General features: G+C 38.2%; 1 protein-coding gene across 3 annotated transcripts; it reads left to right on the forward strand.

Moving 5' to 3' along the window:
- Window positions 1-5,347: 5,347 nt before the first annotated feature.
- LOC122672881 (protein ANTHESIS POMOTING FACTOR 1) lies at window positions 5,348-23,680 on the forward strand. 3 transcript variants are annotated; one of them, XM_043870385.1, is made up of 11 exons: window positions 5,348-5,443; window positions 5,582-5,665; window positions 6,188-6,288; window positions 7,330-7,439; window positions 7,538-7,604; window positions 8,277-8,376; window positions 9,158-9,274; window positions 9,369-9,506; window positions 9,671-9,752; window positions 22,225-22,274; window positions 23,217-23,680. In XM_043870385.1, the coding sequence occupies exons 2-11, from the start codon at window positions 5,591-5,593 to the stop codon at window positions 23,376-23,378; spliced, it is 1,002 nt and encodes a 333-aa protein (XP_043726320.1). In that variant the 5' UTR covers window positions 5,348-5,443; window positions 5,582-5,590; the 3' UTR covers window positions 23,379-23,680. The 3 variants fall into 3 exon arrangements, with proteins under 3 accessions (XP_043726320.1, XP_043726322.1, XP_043726321.1); XM_043870387.1 differs by lacking the exon at window positions 5,348-5,443 and adding an exon at window positions 5,451-5,456; XM_043870386.1 differs by lacking the exon at window positions 5,348-5,443 and adding an exon at window positions 5,463-5,481.
- Window positions 23,681-25,006: the final 1,326 nt, after the last annotated feature.

Genomic DNA, 25,006 nt, shown 5'->3' on the forward strand with positions numbered 1-25,006 from the left:
CAGTGGCCCCCGGTCCCACTAACACTTCGCTGGATACATCCTCGACTTAGCGCTTAAGTTAACCGGTTATTCTCATGGGGAATGAAGGATGTCGATTTGAACCCAAAACCGGCGGTTTAAACCGGGTGCGAACCAAATTGAACAATACTCAATTTAGTTTTGGTTTTAAAACAAAGTTGTTTTTTTTTTTTTTGGGTTTTTTACAATTACCATCCCAAAATCTTTACTATCTACTATTATCCCCTCAAAAACTTTCAAACAACTGTTACCCCCTCTGATGAATACTAATCACTAACTGACCCCCACTGTTACATTTTCATAACGGTGGGGGTTAGTCGTGACAGTGTGCCATTGTCACAAATTTTTTATGACCAAAATACCCTTTTGGGGTGGTAATTGAAAAAAAAATAAAAAATAAAAAATCATCACCGTCCTTCTCCTCCTCCTTCTTCTCCTTCTTCTGCAACCCCAAAATGTGGCTGCCATCAAACCAAAATCAAAAACCTTGGATGGAATGAAACCACGCCGCGAAGTCTCTCCACCTATAAAAGGATCATCAGTAAACATCTGATCCCGCAAGCTTCTCCTGAAAAAATTTCGAATCGTAAACCCTAAATTTGTTATGAACATAAAAATCCTAAATTACCATTGTTCTAACTGCTGCCTGAGAAGAAGAACATTTAAAATCCTCCCACCAATGAGCAAACCCTCTTTTTATTTATTTCCCCCTGTATCCCTTTCTTTACTTTATGATTTCTTCGTGACGCCATGGATGGATGTACACTTGTACAGTGTTAATATCGTAAAAGAAAAGGAAAGGGTTTTCGTATTTTGTTTGTTTATTATCAATTTTTGCTTTTTGATTTCAATTTTACTTTTTTCATGAATCATTTCCCCATTTTTAGGAAGGATAATAATCTATTCAACTTGAATCAGAAACCCCACCGATGTGCGCAATTGAATCTTTCACTTTTAAATGTGAAAGTTAGAAAAAATACGTAATTAAAAATATAAGATTATTCGATGAAAGATTTTGGGATTCGGGGAGTGAAGGAAGGGTGAAGGAAGCTTTTGTCATTCAAAGTAAAAAAATGGATGATCGATGGATTTGGACTTTTGGAGCAACAGATATTCTTGTAATGGCGATATGGTGTGAAATAATTAAGGGGGGAAGATGAGACATGAAAGGGAACTTATTCTAAATGATGTTGGGTAGTGGATAATGCTTTCAGGTCTCCATTAATGGGTGCATCCAAAGACATTGAAAGGGACAGAGATGAGCGAGCTAGCATATATTATGGGATTCTGCTCCTCTCTCTTTTCTCCTTTTTCATGCTAATAATAGTTGGATCCATTAACATGGTGGGTGCTTCAATTTTGCTGCTATTTCTTAATTTTGATGTCTCTCAGATTATTAATGAGTGTTTCAGGCGACACAATAACCAAGAAGGGAAAACTGGGATGAATTCCACCAGAGAATATACAAGGAATCACTGTAAAATCAGACTCTTAAGCTTGCTTTGGAAGAACCCAGCTGAAGGAAAGGAGATTTATTCTACTCATATCCCCCTCACTAGAGAGAGAGAGAGAAAGAAGAGACTTCGCGGCGTGGTTTCATTCCATCCAAGGTTTTTGATTTTGGTTTGATGGCAGCCACATTTTGGGGTTGCAGAGGAGGAAGAAGAAGAAGGAGGAGGAGGAGGAGGAGGAGGAGGAGGAGGACGGTGATGGTTTTTTTTTTTTTTTTTTTTTTTTTTTTTTCAATTACCACCCCAAAAGGGTATTTTGGTCCTAGAAATTTCGTGACAACGGCTCACTGTCACGACTAACCCCCACCGTTACGGAAATGTAATGGTGGGGGTCAATTAGTGATTAGTATTCATCAGAGGGGGGTAACAGTTGTTTGAAAGTTTTTTTTGGGGGGGGGGTAATAGTAGATAGTAAAGATTTTGGGATGGTAATTGTTAAAAACCCTTTTTTTTTTTCATTTCGATTCAGTTTAGTTTCAAGAATGATATCGTTCAATTAGAATCGAATCGCATTTACTCTAAATTGGATTACTAATTTATAATTAGGGTTTGTAGGCTGCTATCAAACCTATATTAAGGGTCGACCTGGTCCATTCAGGCTCAATCAAGACTGGACTGGGCTTGGATTTAGATTAAGGTCCCTAGGGTTGGGTTAGTGTTTAGGGCAAGCCCAACCCATTAACACCCCTTATTTCTTATCATAAAATAATTGTCATTGCCATGCACATCTTCGACTATACATGTGAATGACATTATTAACCTTATTAGAAAAAAAGATGTATCATATTTAAATGAAAAAAGAAGGAGATGATCATTGAAAGGCAGTGTGACCCTTGCACCAGCATAGGGCCAATGGAGCATGCACAAAAATATCAACAGGGGTGGGATTTCCGCCTTTTATGGAGGGCAAGACAATCATTTTGTATTGCTCTGATGGGTGGGTCCACATTTTTCAAGATTCTTTTTTCCAAAATAAAATTCCAAATTATTTGCACCTTTTGTGGGTTGTTACTATGTTAATCAGAAAATCCCTTATACCCAAAAAAATTATAAAAAAAAAGGGAAGTAGTTTTCTGACCAAGAGGGTGGCCTACACCAACACTCGCATGTGTCTTTCTCTCTCCTCCTCAAAATAAGGGGGCTGAGGTGTCTTTTCATATGAAGAAGAGAGAGATAGACTCGTGGAAGTGTTGGCATAGGCCACACTCCCGGACATAGTTCTTTTTCCAATTAAAAAAAAAGAAAAAGGCGCACGTTCTCTATCCGGGAATGCTTATGGGCATAGGTTGCGCCCAAACACATGGGGTGGGACATGGGGTGGTTTGGGCCATCTAGGGGCGGGCCGATCATTTCGCCCAGCCCCATATGTGTGGGCGGCATCCTGTGTGCCCAGTGTAGTGAACTTTATCCCAAAATCAAAAAATAAAGAAGGGAAAAGGTTTTGTACAACGTTAGCTCAAAAATAAAATTACACACCCTCTCATATATCATTGTTATGTGAGGGGATGATATGTTACAAAAATGAATTCTGGCAGTGTAAGGAATTGTCTCCCATAAAAATAAAAAAAAAAGTGAGGGGAGGGGGGAAATTACTTGTACACCCCATGTACTATGACCTGATTACTTGATACTCCCTACTTTTCAAAAACTTACTTGAACACCCAATGCATTTTATGATTTCATACAAGTAGCCATTGTCTGTTAAAAAGTCACCGTTTAGTGATGATGCCATGGGTTAAAAAATTCATATATGCCTAAAATACCTTTTAAGGGTAATGAAGTGACCCATTTACCCTTTGGCCATAGTAGTTATCTTCGTTTTCATCATTGAAAAAGCCATCCACCCTCCACTCCATTGCTACTGCTATGGCGATTTGTGGTTGTCGGAGAAGACGAAGCAAGCTTTGAATGGAACCCTCAACCCTTGCGATCCTACTGCTGGCCATTAAAAATCCCCCAACCCTTCCCACAAACCCTCGTTGAAACCCTTCTCTCCTATTTGAAACCCTAACCTAGAACCCTCCACCGTAAGCACTACTGCCCCCCACCACTATCCGCCACCCTAACTTGCAGCCATCCCCCACAATAGAAATCAACAGTGCCCCAACTCCCAACCCAGCTAATTTGATTAAGAATTTTAAAACCATGGTTGAAGTCCCATTTACCTTTGAATGCATCCATGCTTTCAAACATGCCTTCTGAGCTGGGGTAAAGCAAGTCTTAGTGTCTTACAGTCCACAGTAATGTGCTGAAACCTTGGGTATTCGACGAGCTGGTTTAAACCAGATTCATGTCCACTATTTATGATTGCAGGTGGAAATACCAAAGTAGCCAAGTAGATGTGACATCCGATACTTGAACCAAATTTATACCTTTAAATTTGATGATACTAAAACTACTCAGTTTTAAGTTTAATTGAAAGTTGGACCAGAGGCTCTATTTACCCTTTCAATGCAAGATTAAGAGTTCTCAATGCCCTATAAAATGGGATATTTGATCTTTTTCCTGACCTGTGAGAGTACGGGCTAATGCAGTTCTAATTAGTGTAGGGCCACGGTGGCGGGGATATCAGGGAAAATCATGATTCACATGGATGGGTTGCAGCTGGAGGAGTCGTTGCAGTAGGAAGAAGAATAGGAAGAAGAAGAGGAAGAAGAAGACGAGGATGATTAAAGGGAAAGTTGGTAATTTTAACTTTATAAGTTTGAATTGAATAGATAATAAGGGCAAAATGGATATTTTTATTCAACCACTAATAGTAGATTAGCACCGTCAAGTTTTATGGGGCTTCAAATAATTGTTTGAAAAGTTGGATGTATCAAGCAATCGGGTCCTAGTACATGTGGTGCACAAGTAATAAAAAAAAAAGGAAAATTTATGTCGATCACCCCTATGTTTCAAAAAATTATGTTTACCACCCCTGAAATTTCATTTATTTTATAAATCTTCCTTTTATTTTTAAAGATTCTTACAAACGTACTTATACCGTTAGACAATTAAGTGATGATGTCATCATCCAAATATCTTAACTAAATATCCATAATATCCTTAATGAAGGTGATATTATATTAGAGAAATTTATGTTTACTATCCTTGTGTTTTCAAACAATTACGTCTACTATCTTTGGAATTTAAAAATTTATACATATACCCTTGAATGCTAACTTTGTTAATTTTAATTTGGAAAGATAATTTTGCCCTTTCTTATTTGTTATTAATAAACTCACTCCATCCACCCTTGTTACTATTGCATTCCCTATTATTTGGAGCGACAAGGGTTTGCAAGCAGATGACCTTCCATTTTGAGCTCACCTGCTGCTCCGGCGGAAGTGATACGTTTGATTTTGCAGAAGATGTGTGGGTGACGACTTTCCTTTTTTGAGACAATGGTGTTTCAAACAAATAAGGGTAAATATATAAAAATACATTTTGTTGGGGTGAATTTTAAAAAAAATTCAGGGATTGTAGACGTAATTGTTTGAAACCACAGATGGTAAACATAAAGTTCCCTAATAACAAATAAGAAAGGGTAAAATTGTCTTTTTAAAATAAAACTAACAGAGTTAGCGTTCAGGGGTACGGACATAATTTTAAAACTCTAAGGGTGCATACGTAATTATATTTCCCAAAAGAAAAACATAAAACCCCTTATTATGAGACAGATAGTAAGTACGCCCATGTCAAATTGTTTTGTTTTGCGCGGGTCGCAAACGCTTCTATACTCCATCGTCAGAATCAGAAGCCCGTAACTCACCCCTAAATACTTGACTACAGCCTTACGAGCGTTCAGCCTATTACTTTCTCTGACGAACACACATCTGATCTCATCGCCGCAACTGCTCAGTGAGCATCCCACTTGGTTAATCAATTTGATTAAAAACTTACGAATCCTAAACCCTTAAACCCTAAAATTTGTTTCTTCTCAGAGTTTAATGGCGTGTCTCCGTTTCAAATTTTTTTTTTCAAATTTCTATTCCTTAATCGCGACTAGATACTGTTGTTTGGTTCTCCAATACATTGTTAAATTCGTTTTCTCTTGACAAATTTTCCAGAAATCATTGATGGCGATGTCTCTCACAGAACTCGATGATGAGACTGTACGCAGTATGTCGATTGGAGCCGTTTTTGCAGACTTTGTGAGTTTTGTTTGTTTAATTGCCATTCCCTCCATGTTCTAATAGACGACGCTTACTATTATTTGGATGCTTTATTATAAATACAGAAGTTGCTTAGAAGGGGGCGGGGAAGAGAGAACTTGAAAATTTACTAGTAAGCCTTCATAACCGTCCAACCTTTTGAAGCCCTCTCTCTCCCCCCCCCCCCTCCTCTTTGTGGGGGTGTTTATTTCCATATGGAAGAGCATTGAATACAGAAACAGAATTAACTACCTCAAATTTCGGGTTATAACAATATCAAGATATTCCTGATTTTATTATGTGAAAACTCAGTGATCTTTTGAGGTTCAAGAGGCTGGCTTTGGCTTCTAAAGTGTAAAACTTGGTTAGATTGTATTTCTACCCTACAGATCTACAATGGACTGCCCCTTTCTAAAAAAAAATAAAAAGCAGACGTTCTACCCAGCCCTCCACCTCAATTTACAAACAGGTTAATTTTTGTTGTAGTGTTTGAAGCTTTTGGTTTGGCATTGTGATTCTTAGGGTGGAAAAATCAATTCAGTTGATTTTCATCGTACCAAGGATCTACTGGTTACTGCTAGTGACGATGACTCAGTGCGGCTTTATGACATTGCAAATGCAACGTGAGTATTCATCTCAGAAGTAGAAACTGGTCAGAGTTTTTGAATATTGAACTATTGTGTATGGTGATGCCATTGAATGCCATATATAATGATATGTGAAGCATCAGTCATCATGAAAAGGTGTAAGTTACACAAAATTAGTGCTTAATTATGGTATTGTTGATTCAACTAATAGGCAATACACTTATGCATGTTATGATATGATTGTGACCAAGAAGAAAACAATGCTTAAGTATGACATTGCTGATACATCATCACTTGGTATATTGTTGATCCTGATTGATTGCTCACTTGGGCATGACTGATGATACCTCTTTCAAGAGTTCTGTATTCGGTTGAACTACAAGGTCTACCTTGTTGACCCACTGCCCATATCAAACTTATTTATTTTTCTTGGTATCTTAACTGCAATGGAGCCTTTAATTATGGGAAAAACTTGTTGTAACCAAGGTTGGTGAAAAAAAGTCGTAACCTTACTCTTATGCCCTTTTAGTATAACATGCCCTTTTTTTTTAGGGTAAATTATGTCATTTCACATGCCTACTCGAAAAATGTGCAGCTTTTAATAATGAAAATTCACTTTCAAATTGTTTTGGAAACTCTTTTGTACCCCTGCATTAAATAACTTTTGGGAATAGAAGTCAAAAGAAGGTTACGACTTATCACGTCATCATTTTGTTGACAACAAGATGCAGCCTTGAGTTATTCTTTATTTTTTAGTTTAATTAAATTTGGATTGGGTGGTGGCATCTGGCATGGAATAGAATTATTGCTCCATATTCACATTTCTTTTGCCTTATTGATGGTTGTAATTCAACTTCTGAAACACCTGTCTCTCAATATATTGTTTCTGTCATTTGTTTTGATTGTAATTCTAGTAGAGCATTTGAATAAATCTACGGTGATTCCATTTCAAGTTTCACATGGAAAATAAATTCATAGATATATAGAGTTAGACCTTGAAATCGTGTAACTAGTCACTATTTATTTTCTTGAATTAATTAAGCTATTTATTTTATTGCTGATGTTGTATAACTTCAGTTTGTTGAAGACCACATATCATAAGAAGCATGGTGCTGATCGTATATGCTTTACACACCATCCAAGCTCTGTTATATGCTCTTCGAGATACAAGACAGATTCCAACGATGGTGAGCTTCTCAATTTAAATTTGGTGGTTGAGATGTGTTTCTAACAATGTTCCCAGATAAATGAAGGCAACTCTTTCTTTTCTTTCTTCATTTGCCAGAACCCCTGCGATATCTTTCCATGTATGACAATCGATGCCTTCGCTACTTCAAAGGGCACAAAGAGAGGTTCTGATTCTATTCTGTAACTCTTCTGTTATTCAGTTAGTAGCATGAGCGGAGACTTGGCCTTATGTTCTAAATATAAAAGAATGATGATGCCTCATCTAAAAGGACACTGGTGGTGAAGTACAATTTGGCTTTGTTGGTTGAAAGAACTGAGAAGGAAAAAAGAGGGGGGGGGGGTGAGGAAAACCTAGAAAATCACCTGAAACAATGGAACTAAGACATCTTTTGGAAGGCCATTATGTAGAAGGCATGCAGTGACATTTGCTTCTTGATTTCTACTTCCCCCCCCCCCCCCGGCGCTATTATCTTTGAATTACAGAAAATTATATATGTGAATACTTTTCAAATATGTATTCCACTGTGGAAGGAATTGGCTTCTTGGACATCTAAGCATGTCAGGTTTCTTTGGGTCCATGACTTGAAGTTTCTAATGATTTATTTGTCTCTGAGTTCAAAACACTTAGTCTTTTTGAAATCCTCCTGGCTCATAAATACTTGTCTGTGCCTAATGCATGCTAGCTAGAAAACCACGTACTATGGACACTGTAAAGGAGTTCCTCCCTCTCTCCTAAATCTTTTTTTTTTTTTCCCAATTGTCTTGCTGTATTGGAGGATTCTATAATCAACTCTACTGTGTTCTTTCTAATATTGGTTCTTCTGTCTTTGATGTAGAGTTGTTTCACTCTGCATGTCTCCAATTAATGACAGCTTCATGTCTGGTTCACTTGATCACAGTGTCAGAATATGGGATCTTCGTGTAAATGCTTGCCAGGTTGGTATTTAATTTCGATATAAGAAGCTCTGCAGTAAAGCAAAGGAGAAAATCTTACTTGTTTATCACTTATGAAATAAATTCCCTTGTTGCAAGTTTGCAACAATATATTAGTACATGCACATCCTGAATGGGACCCAACATTTGATGGTTACAACCTTGGAGATGGTCGTTGTGACAAAAGTCTCCAATTGATTGATAACTACTGTCAAACTGTCAGAGAACTGTAATGAACTGTCCATACAAGAAGTCAACAAATTGGATGGACTGTATCATTTCAATAAGGTCAACCTTCAGGAGATCATGATATGGGTATATGATTCCTAGGTATGAGTGTATGACAGAGCATGCCATTTCATACTTCAATACTTGAAAGCATAGGTTTGAAAGCTGGACGTATGAAAAACTTGAAATGTGCCAGTTCCCTTTTTTTCTGGTTTTATTGTGGATTTTTCATAAAAAAGGGGAATCCAAATGAGGAACCTGGATCTTCCAGTTAAATCTAGTATGGCTGGTTGGTCCAGTTCAGTTTTTACTTTTTAAACTTATGCTTAAGTGTGAAATTGTCTACCTTGGGTTCTAAATTTGAAAACCCATCAAGTCAACTTTTCTCTATCTGCTATATTTTATTCCCTACCCATGTTGCATCACACTTTCTGGAAGTACCTAACTTGGGACACAACAAATTAAAGGTGGAAGAAGGAAAGGAGTATGACCTTTTGTCTGGCAATTTTATAATGCAATTACACAGTCGTGATTTGTGCTCACTGTTAGTTTTCAGGGACTCCTTCATTTGCGAGGTAGGCCTACAGTTGCATACGATCAACAGGGTCTTGTTTTTGCGGTAGCAATGGAAGGGGGTGCTATTAAACTGTTCGATTCACGTTCTTATGATAAGGTCCTTACCCCTGCCCCCCCCCAAAAGAAAAAGATTAGTTATCTGAGATTGGCACCATTAATTTGGAGACTGAATTATTCTCTTCAAAATGTAGGGTCCATTTGACACCTTTTTTGTTGGAGGAGATACGGCTGAGGTCTCAGATATTAAATTTAGCAATGATGGAAAATCTATGCTTTTGACAACAACAAATAGCAATATCTATGTTCTTGATGCATATGCAGGGGAGAAGGTCAGTTCACCTTGATTCATAATGATGATACAGGAGCAAGCTTGCCCGCTGCTTTGGCATATTTGAATCAATATTATTTCAATTTGAATATTTTATGCTTCTGGGGGTGGGGGTGTTAGACATATATATTAATCTATGTTAAATTATTATTGTCCTCTATGCAGCGATGTGGCTTCAGCTTGGAACCATCTTCAAATACAGGCATAGAGGCAACTTTTACCCCAGATGGGCAATATGTGGTTTCAAGTAAATTTCTTCATCCAAATCTTTCTCCGTCTACTCCATGAAACGAAATGAAAAACCTGCTGCATACATAGATATTACTCTCTTGTATTCATTGACCCTGTTCCCCGGCGAAATAAAATTGCAAGTACTCATATTCATCATCCTTTTTCTTGTTGTGTTTTATGGAATTTATTTATAAGAAAAAACACTGTTTGTTCATTTGACCTGATTTAGATTTGCTACATATTGCATTTTGTCTCCCTGACTAATTGACTTCTCTTTCTGTTTTGATAAGTTCAGATTCCAACTTTTATTTTGGCTGGAAATATTAAATTAAATGAAATGGAATGGTACCATTACAGTTTATGATTAATAATGAAGCTGTATATCGATCACACCCTATTATCTTCAACATAATAATAGTGGGGTTAACGGGATTGGTTTTGATCTTTATAAGTATTCATAAGATTTCATGCTTCTAGGCTCATAAAGATATCGGCAACAATTTTACCGAAGGATAGCGTAATCTTTTTTTTATGATTATTTTTTTTTGTAATTGATTTGTTATATTATCTAGTATTATTCGACATAGATCCTTTGAGAGTATATTAGTTGCTTTGCTTTTCAGAAAATTATTAAGTCTGTGTGTACTTGAGGGATTTGGTATATAATCCTCCAAATGGCCTCTTCCTTTTGGAGAAGGGATTGAGGTAAAGTAAGCCACTTTCCTATTCAATCCCCTTGCCCATTTGCAGTGCTAATCTCAAACCAATATGGAGTGGTCTATTCCTTCCAGTGGGAGATCAGCTTGCGACAGGATCGTAGGTATAAGGACAACTTAGATATGCATGCAATTATTGAATGGTCTATTTGTCAAGGAGCATAAGTCTGTAAAATCTTATGTTGATCTAATGGTCTGATTTGAAGATATGGGTATTGATGCAGGAGCACTTCCTTGGACCGGCGCAAATCTGTTGGAAACCGGGTCCAAATTTAGTTTTGGTCTAGTAGGATATATAGAATTTATTTTATTTGGGAAAGATATTATGTAACATTTTAATTTTGGGATAGCTATTAAACATGTAGGGAAATTTCCAGTTTGAGTTTTATTGAGTTTCTATTTTGTTAGTTTATGTTTTAGGAAGTAATTAGGAATCTTTGGTTTTTTGGTTTTTATAAGTAGATATGTTACCCAATGATTGGAGTAGTTGAATACGGAATAAAAGTTTGAGTTGGGTATGCCTCCTGGTTGTGGAGTTGTGTGCGACCTAGTTGGTCAATTGCGATCTCTTCTTCTTCCTTTTGTTCTCTTCTTTTCCCTCCAGTTACGAGCTTCTCTCCCTTTCTCTGATTCTTCCCTTTTTTCTTAGTCCGTCTCCTCATTCTATTTACTGTTACTGTTACCTACCCTGTTTTGGGTGATACTGGCAGCCCCTAGGTGTGGAGTTGATCTCCTTCCTCTCTTGACCTCCCATCTTGATATTCTGTGGGGTGTTCACACACCCTTAGGTGACCCAGGCTTCCAAATCTGAGACTGAGATACCACCTGTTTGCGACTTGCGAGATTTAGTCAGAACTGCAAACCTGGTTCTGCAACTTCTGCCCTTCTCAATTTCAGCAATTAAAACCTATTTTTGGGTTGATTATTTTGAGTGTTGATCGGTTGATTCCAGTAGCCCTTTGGGTTACCAATATATGCCTCAATTTGGAGTCAATTGAGCTTGATTGGGTGAGTTTTCTCAGCTGCATGCTAAGGAACTCTCTGATGGTTGGGTGAATGCGTCTTTGTTCGTAGGTAGAAGATGAGATGGCGATGTAGTTTAAAACAACATCATATCACATATTTTTCCCAAAAATACCCTCATATTTTAATTGTTATTATGTTTTTATTTAGGCTGGATTAGGATTTTATAAGCCCAGTTCTGTTTTGAGTTGGTTTCCTTCATTATTTAGTTTTCTACTCAGTTTATGTTACCTTATTAGTTAAGAATTGGTTTAGGCCTTTCTTTTTAGCATTTGAGTATGTTTTCAAGTCTTCTATATAAGTTTGTAAGGGGCTCCAGCCTTGTACACGAGATTAATATGATTTTGGCTTGAGCCTTTTCTTTATTTTGCGAGATTCAGTTTTGCTGTGAGATGCAGTGTTATGTTGGTGGGAAGCCACTAGTGGCTAGTGGGATTCCAGTTGAGGCTAGGTAGGATGCTTTGTCATAACTTTTTTCTTCTTTCTCCATCAATACCCAATTAAGTACTGTTCTTGATTTATTTTGGTAAAGGGCGTCTGGGGAGGGTCATAATGTACACAGCCTTACCCCCGCTTTGCGGAGAGGCTGTTTCCCGACTTGAACCCACAACCATTAGGTCGCAATGGAGCAACCTTACCGTTGTGCCGAGGTCCATTGTGGTACCCCAATATATTAAAAGTCTTCTGTTTTGGGGTCAATACATCGGAGATTTCAGTCTTGATCTCAGATTCATCAACCACAGGTCATTCTAAGTCTGCCCACGGTTTTAGTTTTCAGATCAGAAGTCAGTTGAGTTGAGTTCTATAATTCTGGAACGCTTCCCATTGGTTCCTTCTGTGTTTATTTGATCCATTAACTCCTGTTGTGATTTCCTATTAGTTGCTGTGAGATTCCAACAGATCTGTTTTTGTTTAATCATTGGTATCAGCCCTTTGAAATCTGATCTGTTTCAGTTATACGGTAACTGTTCTTAACTCAATTGATATTAGGGTTTACTATAGTAGGAAAGTACCATAACTTCTAATCTGGCTGTTGGATTCAAATCATCCTTTGAGGAGTTGTTTCTGGTTATGTTATTAACTTCATATCAGAAGATTACATCCATCTGAGTTCTTTGTCTACTATTATCAGGTTCTCTTCAATTCTGGTTATATCACTGGGATTCTGGTTTACTCTGAGTCTCTGAAACCTAATTCTATAGGCTTCTAAAAACCCATCAGATATCCTGGTGGACTGGTCTCATGTCTAGAAGTTTAGGCTTTTCACAGGCCCAGACTGGATCTGGAGAACTGCTGGACTAGACTTCATGTAGTTAGTAGTTTAGTACCTAACTACCTATTACCTTTTAAAAGGCATGGTGCATTCATTGTATGCTAATTACATAATGGGACTCTCCGAACGACACCTCTATAGGTGCATTTAGAACATATAACCTTCTTTTGATTGCCCATTGGCTTATTCCCAAAATTTCTCTAAGTCAGGTAAAAAAGGGTTTTTAAATTTCAATATAATCGGAAATGTACCTATCATTATGTCATTCTAAAGATCTTTCATTGTCTTGCACGTGTTTCGAATGTTCATGTGAAATGACTGTATTTTTCCCTTGCTGAAAGTAGAAGTGTGTTATACTAAGAAGTAAAAAAAAAGGTTACAATTTATTTGACACCTTAAAGGGTGTCAAGGCTATTAGTTACTTGCTTCTACTGTTTTAATAATTCCCCTTTGATTGATTAATGTAATACCTGATTTAAAAGAATAAAACAGTACCAAAACAGGATCGAAAACTGAGAGATACTCAAGTAGTTTTTGAACGAATTAGCATAGAACAAAATCCAGCAATCAGATGGACCTGATATTCTGGTCGACATCTCCTATTACTGAATGAAAACCTTGCTGTAAGTTTCAGCAGGATCCAATGGATCAGAAGCGACCAAGGATCCTGGATGCCTGGATAACTATGTCCTAGTTAGACTAGGATAGGGGCAGAACTGTCAAAATTAGGGTTCTGAGGAATGATAAAATTGAAGTTGTACTGTTAATATCAGAATTATCAGACCAACAGAAAAACAGATATCGGATTCAGCAATTGACAGCCTATGAACAATCCTACTTGAATTAGGATTCAGTCAATCAGTTAACAGATTTTAAATATGAGAACAAAATATGATGGAGCAAAAATTCAATTAGAGAATTCTGTAATCAGATTTGAATTCAGCTTCACAGATCTATCAAACCAAACAAATCCTAGTATGAATAGGATTGTTGTAGTGGCCAATAGATCAAGTAATCGAAGACAGCAATTGATAGAAGACAGAATCGATTGATGATTACTGAATTCAGAACTTAGATCATGGATCTCACCCTAAAACAGCAAGTTTAATGGTGATTCGATTGAAGAGTTACAGAGACCGGAGATGTACAGATTGCAGAAGTATCGGTATAAACAGTACCTTAGAGAGAGAGAGAGAGAGAGAGAGTTAGAGAGCAATTCATCCGTGCTACCCACCCCAAGGTGTTTGGATGGATCAAACACCAGCCACACCTTGTTCAGACACAAGGAAGTTCTTCACACAGGAAGAGAGCAGCTGCAACAGCTTTGAGTTTTTTTTTTTTAATAAATCGTGGGCTAAGAATGACCCCCACGCTTCTTTTATTAAAGCCATAAAGATAGAGTTGGAGTTGGTTTAGGAAAACCCCTAGCCGACTCCCATTACAAAAGAGAATTACTTTTTAAAGTCTAGTAGCCTAAATTGACTTTAAAAGGATGTGGACCTAAATAAAAAAGACTTGGAATAATAAAAGAAAAGAAATAGCAACTCAACTGAAATTGGACCATTGGTTCAACCGGATTGAACCAAAAACAACTTAAAATATTAAATTAAAAGAACTAAACAATAAGCAAGAGCTAGGCCATGCTAGGCTGGCCTTCCTTGGTCCTCCTGCGGTATGAATTTTGCATCAGCTCTCCTTGGCATGGAAACATTCGACTCCGACGAATGGGTGAATGACATATAACGCTCATATAAATCCAGATTGGGACGTTTGAAATCATCTGCATGGATCCAAGTGCTATCTTGTCGTGGACGGCCTTTCCATTTGATGAGAAAAGTGTGATCCAGTTCCACTACAAGTCTTCTTGTAAGTGTCTGATGCAGAATGATCACCAAATAGGGCTTATTTCTTTAGAAATAGGCCTAGAGTTGGGTTATATACATGTTGGGCCTTTGTTTCCAAGGGTTTTTATGTATTAGGCCACTTTAATGAGCCTAAACTAGGGGCATATAGGTTGCATACGGGATTAGCCCAATACTTAGTTTATTTTCCTATTTTTAGATTGAACCGGTTTAGAATTGGTTGCATCCAATTGGTTCAATTGGTCCAATTTAAGTGAAGTGTTCCTAGTGGTCAATAGGTCCATATATCCTATTGGCTAACATGGGATCTACTTTAAATAGTTGTTTTTAAGTTAGATTCTCTTATTTTAAGTTAGTAGGGGTAGTTAGGATATTTTACTGTTTTAAATTAGTAATTTGATTGTAATTAGATCTCTTCCAAGATTTTAAGTGAAGAGGAGATTAGATTGTATTAGGATTTGGCCTTTGGCCTTTAATTATAAATAAAGCAACCGTGGGAGGCTCCCCCACATTGAGATTTGAAATTAAAATACAGAATTCGTGGCTGTCTTGCTGCTGCTCCTTGCTCTTCAAGAGTGTGTGCATCCTTGTGGGTTATCAAGGTGGAAGGGTGGGTGGAATCCTGCGACTCCTTACGCCGTGACGGCTGGGAGGGTCTCTCTTCGAAGGTGATTTCATCCTTCATCCCTTAACTTGCTGCCGGTGGAATCCTATAGTAAGTTGAGATTTAAATTTCTGTTTTTAGTTTCCTTCCCTCCCCCATTCGATCCCTCTTGTTTTTCTATTTGAATTTCCAAAACCCTAGATCATCTAGGCATTATCCAGCCATCATCCTACCTCTGTTTTACACCAAAATCAGAGCACAGCCTTCCCATACCATCTCCCCCACTCGACCAGACTTGCTGCCCATTCTGTCCAGCCAAACCCTAAAATCCCTCTTATCCTTTAAACCCTAAAAAACCCTAATTTTCTGCTGGGACATATTCAGCCATCAGAAAATCTCCCTGCTGGAGCCGAACCTTACCCCTAGTCCCTCTAACACTCGACCTTAAGCCCTGCCCCTGAATCCTACTGGAAACCTCAGTTTTGGCTATTTTCCTAATTTTAAAAACCCGGAACCCTAACCCTAAATCTGCAGAATTTTGAAACCTACCCAAATCCAGATATTTTTATATCATAATGACCCTCTAAACCTGCAGATTAAAACCCTATAAACCCCATTCCCAAATTCCCATCCTAAACCCTAATTTTGCCCTAAAACAGCCCCTAATCAGCCCCAAACAGCAGGCTTGTCCAGACCTTGCTTTTATCTGGCTCCTAGTAGGATTATCTCCTATTCTAGGACTACATTAGTGTCATCCAAGACCTCTTCAATTTCTTCATCAATAGGCGGCTGTAATAGGGGCAGCCTCAAATATTGCTTTATGGTCATATTATCAGTTTGTTTGCGCTTATCATGGAAGACCTAACCAGAGGCTGTATGATCTTTGTAGATGATATTGTTTTGGTAGATGAAACAAAAGCAGGGATCAATGCCCAAGTGGAACTATGGAGATCAACATTGGAATCAAAAGGTCTGAAGATAAGTAGAACTAAGACCGAATATATGGTGTGCAACTTTAGCAACTCTGGGACGGATAATGAGGTGGTGAGTATTGATGAAAGGGAGATCCCACAAAGTGATTACTTTAGATATCTGGGATCAATGATAAATAAGGAGTACATCATAGAAGATGATGTTGCCCAGAGGATTAAAATAGGGTGGATGAAGTGGAGAAGTGCATTTGAGTTCTGTGCGATCGGCGTATCCCTTTGAAAAAGGAAAATTTTATAGGGCTCTCATTAGACCAACTATTATGTATGGGGGCGGAATGATGGGCTATGAGGAAGGATGAAGCAAGGAATAACCATATTAGAGCTCGGTTGGGAGTAGCTCCAATCCATGATAAACTTAGAGAGAGTCCTTTGAGGTGGCATGCCCATGTTCAACGGAAGCCTCTGAATGCCCCAGTCCGGAGGAGTGACCTGGTTCAGATGAGGGAACCAAAAGAGCCAAGGGCAGGCCTAAGATTACCATAGGAGAACTGGTGAAGAAAGACATGCTTAGCTTAGGCCTTGTTCTTGGTATGACTTCAAATAGAGCTGAGTAGAGAGCAAAGATCCATGTAGCTGACCCCGTTTAGTTGGACTTTGATTTTGTGATGTTGTTGCTGTAATAAACTCTAATTTCGAGGCTTGGATGTTGGGCAGTTAAGAAGCAGTACATAACTAGGAAGGGTCGATGCCCTAGAGTTTGTGTCGTTGTTGTGTGCTCCTTCCCTTTACTTCTATATTAATTTTTTTTGGTCTCTAGTAGGATCCATGTAGCCGACCCCATTAAGTTGGGATAAAGCTGTGTTGTTGTTGTTGTATCAGGCAACTCGAGCACATAAGCATTTGGTCCCACTTATTTCAGCACCTCGTAGGGACCCATCTTTCTCGGGTGGAGTTTAGTATTTGCACCAGATTGAAACCTCTCGGGATTAACATGAACCATCACCATGTCTCCCTGTTTAAACTCCACATATCGTTAGTGATGATCAGTTGTAGCCTTAATACACATCATCCGTCATCGACCATTTGCATGCACTTTAATGACATAGCACAAGAACTCATTAGCCTCAAGGCTGATTCGAGCTTGGGGCGGAAGTGGAGCAAGATAAATACGTCGTTGATGCTGAATTCTAAGAAGTATTTCAAATGGAGTACGTCCTGTTGTCCTGTTCATGGAATTATTATATGCAAATTCACAGTGTCGAGGATGGATGGCCATGTCTTCTCATAATCTAGAACGAAACACCTCAACAAGTTTCCAAAGCTTCTGTTTACTACTTCTATCTGTCCGTTAGTTTGTGGATGAAATGTGGTTGAAAATTGTAGTTTGGTGTTAGTTTTTAGCCACAATGTCTTCCAAAAGTAGCTCATGAGCTTGACGTCACGATCAGAGACAATGTTTCTGGTAGCCCATGTAGTCGCACTACTTCTTTAAGGAATAACTTTGCAATGTGAGAAGCGTCAAAAGTCTTGTGACATGGCAAAAAATAGGCCATCTTCGAGAAACGATCAATTACCACCATAATAGAATCATCTCTCTGACGAGTAGGAGGTAGCTTGAGCATGAAATCCATAGTTATGTCCAACTAGGGTGCGTGAGGAACAGGTAAAGGTGAGTATAAACCTATATTTTGCTTATTTCCTTTAGCAAGTTGGCATACAAGACATCTTTTGATCATATGATCGACGTCCTTTGATACGGCCAATAATAACGATCTGTGACCTGAATGAGAGTCTTGTCCTTTCCAAAATATCCTCCCAAACCTCCCTCATGTAGCTCTCGACTAATGTGATGGCGTTGGGATGGGTTTGGAATACATAGTTGAGTTCCTAAGAACAAATACCCATCATGAGTGGAGTATTTATAATGTAGTTCTAGATAGGGTAAAGCCCTACTAGAAGCCAATTAAACCAGGACCAATAACAAGGAATTAAGGGGCTGTTGGTTCTGCAGTTTCAGTAGGACAGAATTGCAGTTTTAGGTCAAATCTAGGGCCTAGGTTAGGATAATGGAAGGGGGGCTTAGGGGGTATGGCTAGGCAGGTTTATAGGATTCTAATAATGTAGGTATTATAGAGTTTTAAGTGTTTTGAAAATTCTGTAGAACTGGGCAGTAAGTTAGGATCGACTATGGGTTTTGGGAAAATTAATGAAGGATGAGGGGATTAGGGTTTTGATGGACAGATATGGCTGAGCAACAAGATCTAGAGTATAATGAAATTCAAGCAAAAATAAAGGGGGATCAATTGGGGTAGGGAGTAGAGGATTAGAAGAAGAAATTAATGAACAAATTGCAGCAGAAATCCACTAGCAGCAGCTTGGACAGAAGTGAAGGATAGAACCACCTTCGAATTGGGATCCTCCCGGCCGACACGGTGCAAGGAGTCGATCGGATTCCACAAATCCCTTTCCACCTTGATAGAACTACAAGGATGCACAGGAGCAGCAACAATGGCAGCCAACAAGCAAAAGCTTTTTTCATTAATCAAATTCGTGTTCAAGGCTTTGCCCCCTTACAACCTTATATTAAAGACTCAAAAGTAGACTTCTACTCTAAAAAGGAAATGCCTAACCCAATCCTTAACCTATTAGGTAACTTAAACTGACTAGGAAACTAAAATACTAAAAGAAATAGACTCAAAACCTGACTGGACTTATAGAATCCTAATCCAGCCCAACTTACATCACATGACCACTTAAGTTGTCACATGACCACTTAAGTTGTCACATGACCACTTAAACAAGTCATATGATCACTAATTACATAAAAATCAAAACTAAGGAATTAAAACAGCTAATCCCGTATGCAACCTAATTACCCATATTTAGGCCCATAAAAGTGGCCTATTACATAGAAAACCCATGGGATTAAAGGCCCAACATACATATAACCCAACCCTAGACTTATTATTTCTTTCTAAAGAAATAAGCCTATTTCGGTGATGAATCTGCATAAATTCTCCCCAACTTGGAAAAAATTCATCCTCAAATTTTGCAGTGATGAGGGGGAAACAACATATGAGTAGCAGCTTCAACCATTCCCAAACAAAATTCTGGTGATGCAGGAACATTAGGGATGAAGTCTTCAAGGCGTGGAGCTTTCTCTTCAAAGAACCATGGTGGCATAACAAACTCTATGAGTTCGATCTTTGAATCACCCGTGAATGCTCTATCCATAGAGTCTTCAGTGTTAATAACCTTCGTAGACACCATCTCCACCTCTTCATCTTCTACTGTATCAGCCTTATCTACATAGGTTTCTTCGACATAGATCACTTCAGTAGGATCTTCTACATTTTGATTTTCCATCTTTGAAGCTATAGGAGTGGTCTCTTTCTTTTCATCACAATTCACTGCCACTTCAGATTTATTTTCAATTTCCTTTGGCAATGAAAATATGTATTCTCTCTACCTGTTTGTGTCTTCTCCGTGACCTCTGAGTCTATCCCTGTGATCTCTGGCAGGGGTGACTCTTTGTTCTCCCAATCGTTGCAACCTATCCAGGATGGCTTCAGTTGCAGCCCTTTGTTCAGCAGCAAAATTTTGGAGCAATTCCAACATAGCAGCCATAGGATCTGCTGATGGATTTACTACTTGATTACCTTGCTGATCCATGGCTCTGATACCAAATAATGTAGTTCTAGATAGGGTAAAGCCCTACTAGAAGCCAATTAAAGCAGGACCAATAACAAGGAATTAAGGGGCTGTTGGTTCTGCAGTTTCAGTAGGACAGAATTGCAGTTTTAGGTCAAATCTAGGGCCTAGGTTAGGATAATGGAAGGGGGGCTTAGGGGGTATGGCTAGGCAGGTTTATAGGACTCTAATAATGAAGGTATTATAGAGTTTTAAGTGTTTTGAAAATTCTGTAAAACTGGGCAGTAAGTCAGGATCGACTATGGGTTTTGGGGAAATTAATGAACGATGAGGGGATTAGGGTTTTGATGGACAAATATGGCTGAGCAACAAGATCTAGAGTTGAATGGAATTCAAGCAGAAATAAAGGGGGATCAATTAGGGATGGGAGTAGAGGATTAGAAGAAGAAATTAATGAACAAGTTGCAGCAGAAATCCACTAGCAGCAGCTTGGACTAAAGTGAAGGATAGAACCACCTTCGAATTGGGATCCTCCCGGCCGTCACGGCGCATGGAGTCGATCGGATTCCACCAATCCCTTTCTTCCTTGATAGAACCACAAGGATGCACACTCACAAGGAGCACAGGAGCAGCAACAATGGCAGCCAACAAGCAAAAACTTTTTTCATTAATCAAATTCGTGTTCAAGGCTTTGCCCCCTTACAACCTAATATAAAAGACTCAAAAATAGACTTCTACTCTAAAAAGGAAAGGCCTAACCCAATCCTTAACTTATTAGATAACTTAAATTGACTAGGAAACTAAAATACTAAAAGAAATAGACTCAAAACCTGACTGGACTTATAGAATCCTAATCCAACCCAACGTACATCACATGACCACTTAAACAAGTCACATGATTACTTAAGTGATCACATGACCACTAATTACATAAAAATCAAAACTAAGGAATTAAAACAGCTAATCCCGTATGCAACCTAATTACCCATATTTTAGGCCCATAAAAGTGGCCTATTACATAGAAAATCCATGGGATCAGAGGCCCAACATACATATAACCCAACCCTAGACTTATTTCTAAAGAAATAAGCCCATTTCGGTGATGAATCTGCATCAATTTAGGCTGCTGTCCGCCCTGCTGCAACTCCTGATAAACCTGGGCGAAATAGTTGTTAGATGCATACTCCCTCCGTATTTGATCAATGCTAACTGCATGTGCTGGAAAGGTGTTAAGACTTAAGTGTCAATCCTTTGCGACTCAGTGCATCAGCAACAATATTCTCATTTCCAGCCTTGTATTTCAATGCAAATATGAACTCTTGTAGGTGAGCCACCGACTTGGCATGCTGGTTGCTAGTTGACTTCTGAGAGTGAAGGTGTTTGAGCACCCCATGATCAGTGTAAAGGATGAACTCTTTACCAATAAGATAGAGCTTCCAGTGGCACAACACTTCAACAGATTTTAAACCTAAGAACAGAATGTTGAAGAGCAAGATTTTAATTTGAGAATTCTGTAATCAGATTCGGAATCAACTTCACAGATCAATCAAATCAAACAAATCCTAGTATTGATAGGATTGTTGTAAGTAGTCAATAGGTCAAGGAATTGAAAACAGCAATTGATAGAAGACAGAATCGATTGATGATTACTGAAACCAGAACTTAGATCAAGGATGGGTCTCACCTCTAAAACAGCAAGTCTAATGGTGATTCGGTTGAAGAGTTTCAGAGACCAGATATAGACAGATTGTAGAAGTATCAGTATCAACAGTACCTTGGAGAGAGTTAGAGTGATAGCAATTCACCTGGGCTTCCCACTGCAGGGTTTTTGAATGGATCAAACACCAACCACACCATGATCAGACACAAGGAAGTTGTTCACACAGGAAGAGAGGAGCAACAACAGATTTTAGTTTTAATAAAACAAATTGTGGGCTAAGATTGACCCCCACACTTCCTTTTATTAAAGCCATAAAGGTGAGTTGGAGTTGGTTTAGGAAAACGCCTAGCTGACTCCAATTACAAAAGAGAATTCCTCTTTAAAGTCTACCAGCCTAAAAGGATGTGCAGCCAAATAAAAAAGGACTTAAAACAATAAAATAAAAGAAATAACAATTCAACTTAAATTGGATCATCGGTTCAACGGGACTGAACCAAAAATAACGTAAAACATTAAATAAAAAGAACTAAACAGTAAACAAGAGCTAGGCCACACTAGGCTGGCCTTCCTTGGTCCTCCTGTGATATGTCTTCAATACTGCATCATTGATGAGCTAATTTTACTATAGTTTAGCTAGTTTTTCATGTTGATGGTTAAGTAATTTCACTAGAAAGGCTGGTCAAATCTTTTGTAAACAAAGTTGCATCTTAAGACTTCTCTTTTCTTTGTTCAGAAACTGAGACTGATGTCCTTATTTTCTTTTGCAGGCTCAGGAGATGGAACCTTGCATGCATGGAGTATCAACATGAGAAATGAGGTATACTTTAATGATGATGCAATACCCAGGATATTGTATGGTGTCTTTTTGTAGTAACCACATTCAGAGTGTCAGGGGTCAGTTTAAGTCTTAGTCATAGCACTGACTACTGCCCTGGTTGAAATATGACGTACAATGTAGTAGTTTTGAAATTTCTTTCAAATTTAAATTAAATGTTAGATAACTTTTTCGTTGCGGACAAATGAAATTGGTTTTCTGAGATTTCTGAAATTTTGAAATAACTGGAAATGAAAACTTAATTTTAAAGCTTGAAATTCTCTTGTATATTTGTGTATGTATCTAACAGTGTTTTAGCGGCCACACTAGCCCTCCCATATATACTCTCTTTGTGAAATGGATGTATCCCAAATTGTGGAAAAGGTGGGGGGGGGGGGGTTCGTACTTATTTACTTGGTCACTGAATCATATTATTCAAGGTTTTCAAGATCTCCAGGAAATAGAAGAAAAATTTTATAGTTATAAAATTTCTTAAAAAAAAGTACTTTGAATCATTCGCATCCATCATATGGCACATTGGCACATAGCAAATTTGGTCATCAATGGTCAAAAAGAAAATTTTACCTTGGCCTGGTGGTAGTGGCTCCAGCTGTGATAGCGGAGACTTGGGATCCAGTCTGGCCTCACATGCGGCAGTTTTTTTTTTTTTTTTTGGGGGGGGGGTTGTGGGTTGGGGTTTTCCTTGTGATGCCACCTCAAAAAATATTATTATTATTATCAAAAAAGAAAATATGTTTTGAGCATCTTGCCAAGAGGGCTTTTTGTCACTATTTGGCATAACCTTTATCCAGAACAGATTCGTACACTAGTGTTTCTTTCTATAACTGGGTGTTTGTGATGATGATGGTGTTGGCATGTAGTTGTGGTGTTGGAGATGGGTCCATTGAAGATCTGATTACAAACACTAATTGATTTACTTTTTAGGTTGCATGCTGGAATAGCCACATTGGTGTAGCAACTTGCTTGAAGTGGGCACCCCGTAGGGCCATGTTTGTTGCCGCGTCTACTGTTCTTACATTTTGGATTCCGAATAATGGGAAGTTGAATCCAGAATCTCTTGCCAGGGATCTTGATGCTGCAGTATAGCGAGGAAACATTATCAGTTTAATCCTGGTATTTCATTCTCTGCTCTACCTTGTGATATCAGTGTCAAATCGAAGCTCTGTGGGTAAAAATGCATTACTAATGAGAGTTTATATGGAATCTCAGCAAACTGTTAGAATACCAAAAATGCAGCAACTGTGGTGACATAGCTCATGTATTGCATTTTCCATTCCTACCCAAGTCAAGCTTTTGTGAAATCTATGATGCAAGCTTCTCTAGACTCTAGTCATGGGTGCAATACACCCTTAAAGCATAGTCCACCTAACTTCTCATCTTCGGGATAACCTGGCCATCGCTATCAAGTGTTACTCCCTGGTTTATTAAATTTTTTTGGGGTAACTTCCTGGTTTATTTAAGTTATGGTATTGCAAGAAACTCACATTTCTGTTTTTTTTCACTGCTACTTCACTCATGAGTTGCGACAACTGTGTGCACGTTTTGTATGTATTATCTAGAAACATGATGCGTGAGCAGGATGAAGTTTGTAATTGTGAGGGCTGGGTGAAGGCAGGATTTAGGAATAAAAAATTTCAGGTTTAATCCAATTTTGCTTGATTTAAGAATAACAAAGGGGGATGGTCAAAACTTGGGGAAACAGAGTCATTTGGATATTAACGTTCGCATTTCAAAAGATTGGGATAATGGGTTGAATTTGCTTTTTTATATATGGTTATGATATTTCTATAGTTAAGACTTATGAAGAACTGTGTCTGTAATTATTGTTAAAAACTATAGGACTATAGGCAGGTAGTTTCTATTGCCCACAAATGGGCTTCGCAGGCTAGGCTAGAGAGACTTTTTATTTAATTAAAAAAAGTTAATTTTTTAAATAGTAATTCTTAATTTTTTTCAATGAGAAAAAATTAAAACACTTCTTAAAAAGAACATCCAAAACCATAGTCATAATGTCCTATTTTAGCTTAATCGGTAGCACTATTTGTTAAATTGTGGGCTATTTAAATTCTAAACCCCTGTTTTAGAATATGGTGTAATTTATTGTCATAAAAGTGGTGAACTTAAAATTGTAATCTTTTTTTGATTGCCCTTTATCTTATTCTCAAAAGTTATTTAAGGTAAGGGTACAAGTTAAAAGTGACTTATCATTATGAGTTATCATTATCTCTTGTGAAATTATAGGATTTCCTTCATTGAAAAATAATTATATCATCCTAAAAATGCAAAAAAAGTAAGATCATAATTTATTGAGAAAAGGCTCTCTGAGCCTAAGGCGTACAATATGCTTCCTCAAAGAATTTCATAAGGTGAGAAAAATAATGATTATAGAAATAAATTTGAGAGGGTGGAGTGTCCTTCTCAGGGAACCCTCTCCCTAATTTATTTTTCACCAATTTTTGTCTTTTAGAATATTTACAGATCCAAAGGTAAGGCAGGTAGTACAGGCCTCTGACTACTAGCTATGTGCTGTGCGGGTCCCACGAATCGAATGAAGGGAAGCGAGAAGCTTTCCAAACCAAATACTGTTGTGGCGGGCGGCTTATGTAGTGGTCGGCCAACTAAAGCTCGCGTTGCTTTCCTTTTCGTCGGCCTTCTTTTATAAATGATTTATAGAGTCCCATTCAAGCTAGTTGGGGTTTTGCTTCTTGTAGTCG

Source organism: Telopea speciosissima, chromosome 8, assembly GCF_018873765.1.
Source record: "Telopea speciosissima isolate NSW1024214 ecotype Mountain lineage chromosome 8, Tspe_v1, whole genome shotgun sequence".
Classification (NCBI taxonomy): Eukaryota; Viridiplantae; Streptophyta; class Magnoliopsida; order Proteales; family Proteaceae; genus Telopea; species Telopea speciosissima.

Coding starts and splice junctions, on each gene's coding strand:
- LOC122672881 (XM_043870385.1), top strand. CDS start 5,591: ATGGCGATGTCTCTCACAGAACTCGATGATGAGACTGTACGCAGTATG. Junction 9,507..9,670: donor ATGCATATGCAGGGGAGAAG/GTCAGTTCACCT, acceptor TCCTCTATGCAG/CGATGTGGCTTCAGCTTGGA. Junction 9,753..22,224: donor TGGGCAATATGTGGTTTCAA/GTAAATTTCTTC, acceptor TTTCTTTTGCAG/GCTCAGGAGATGGAACCTTG.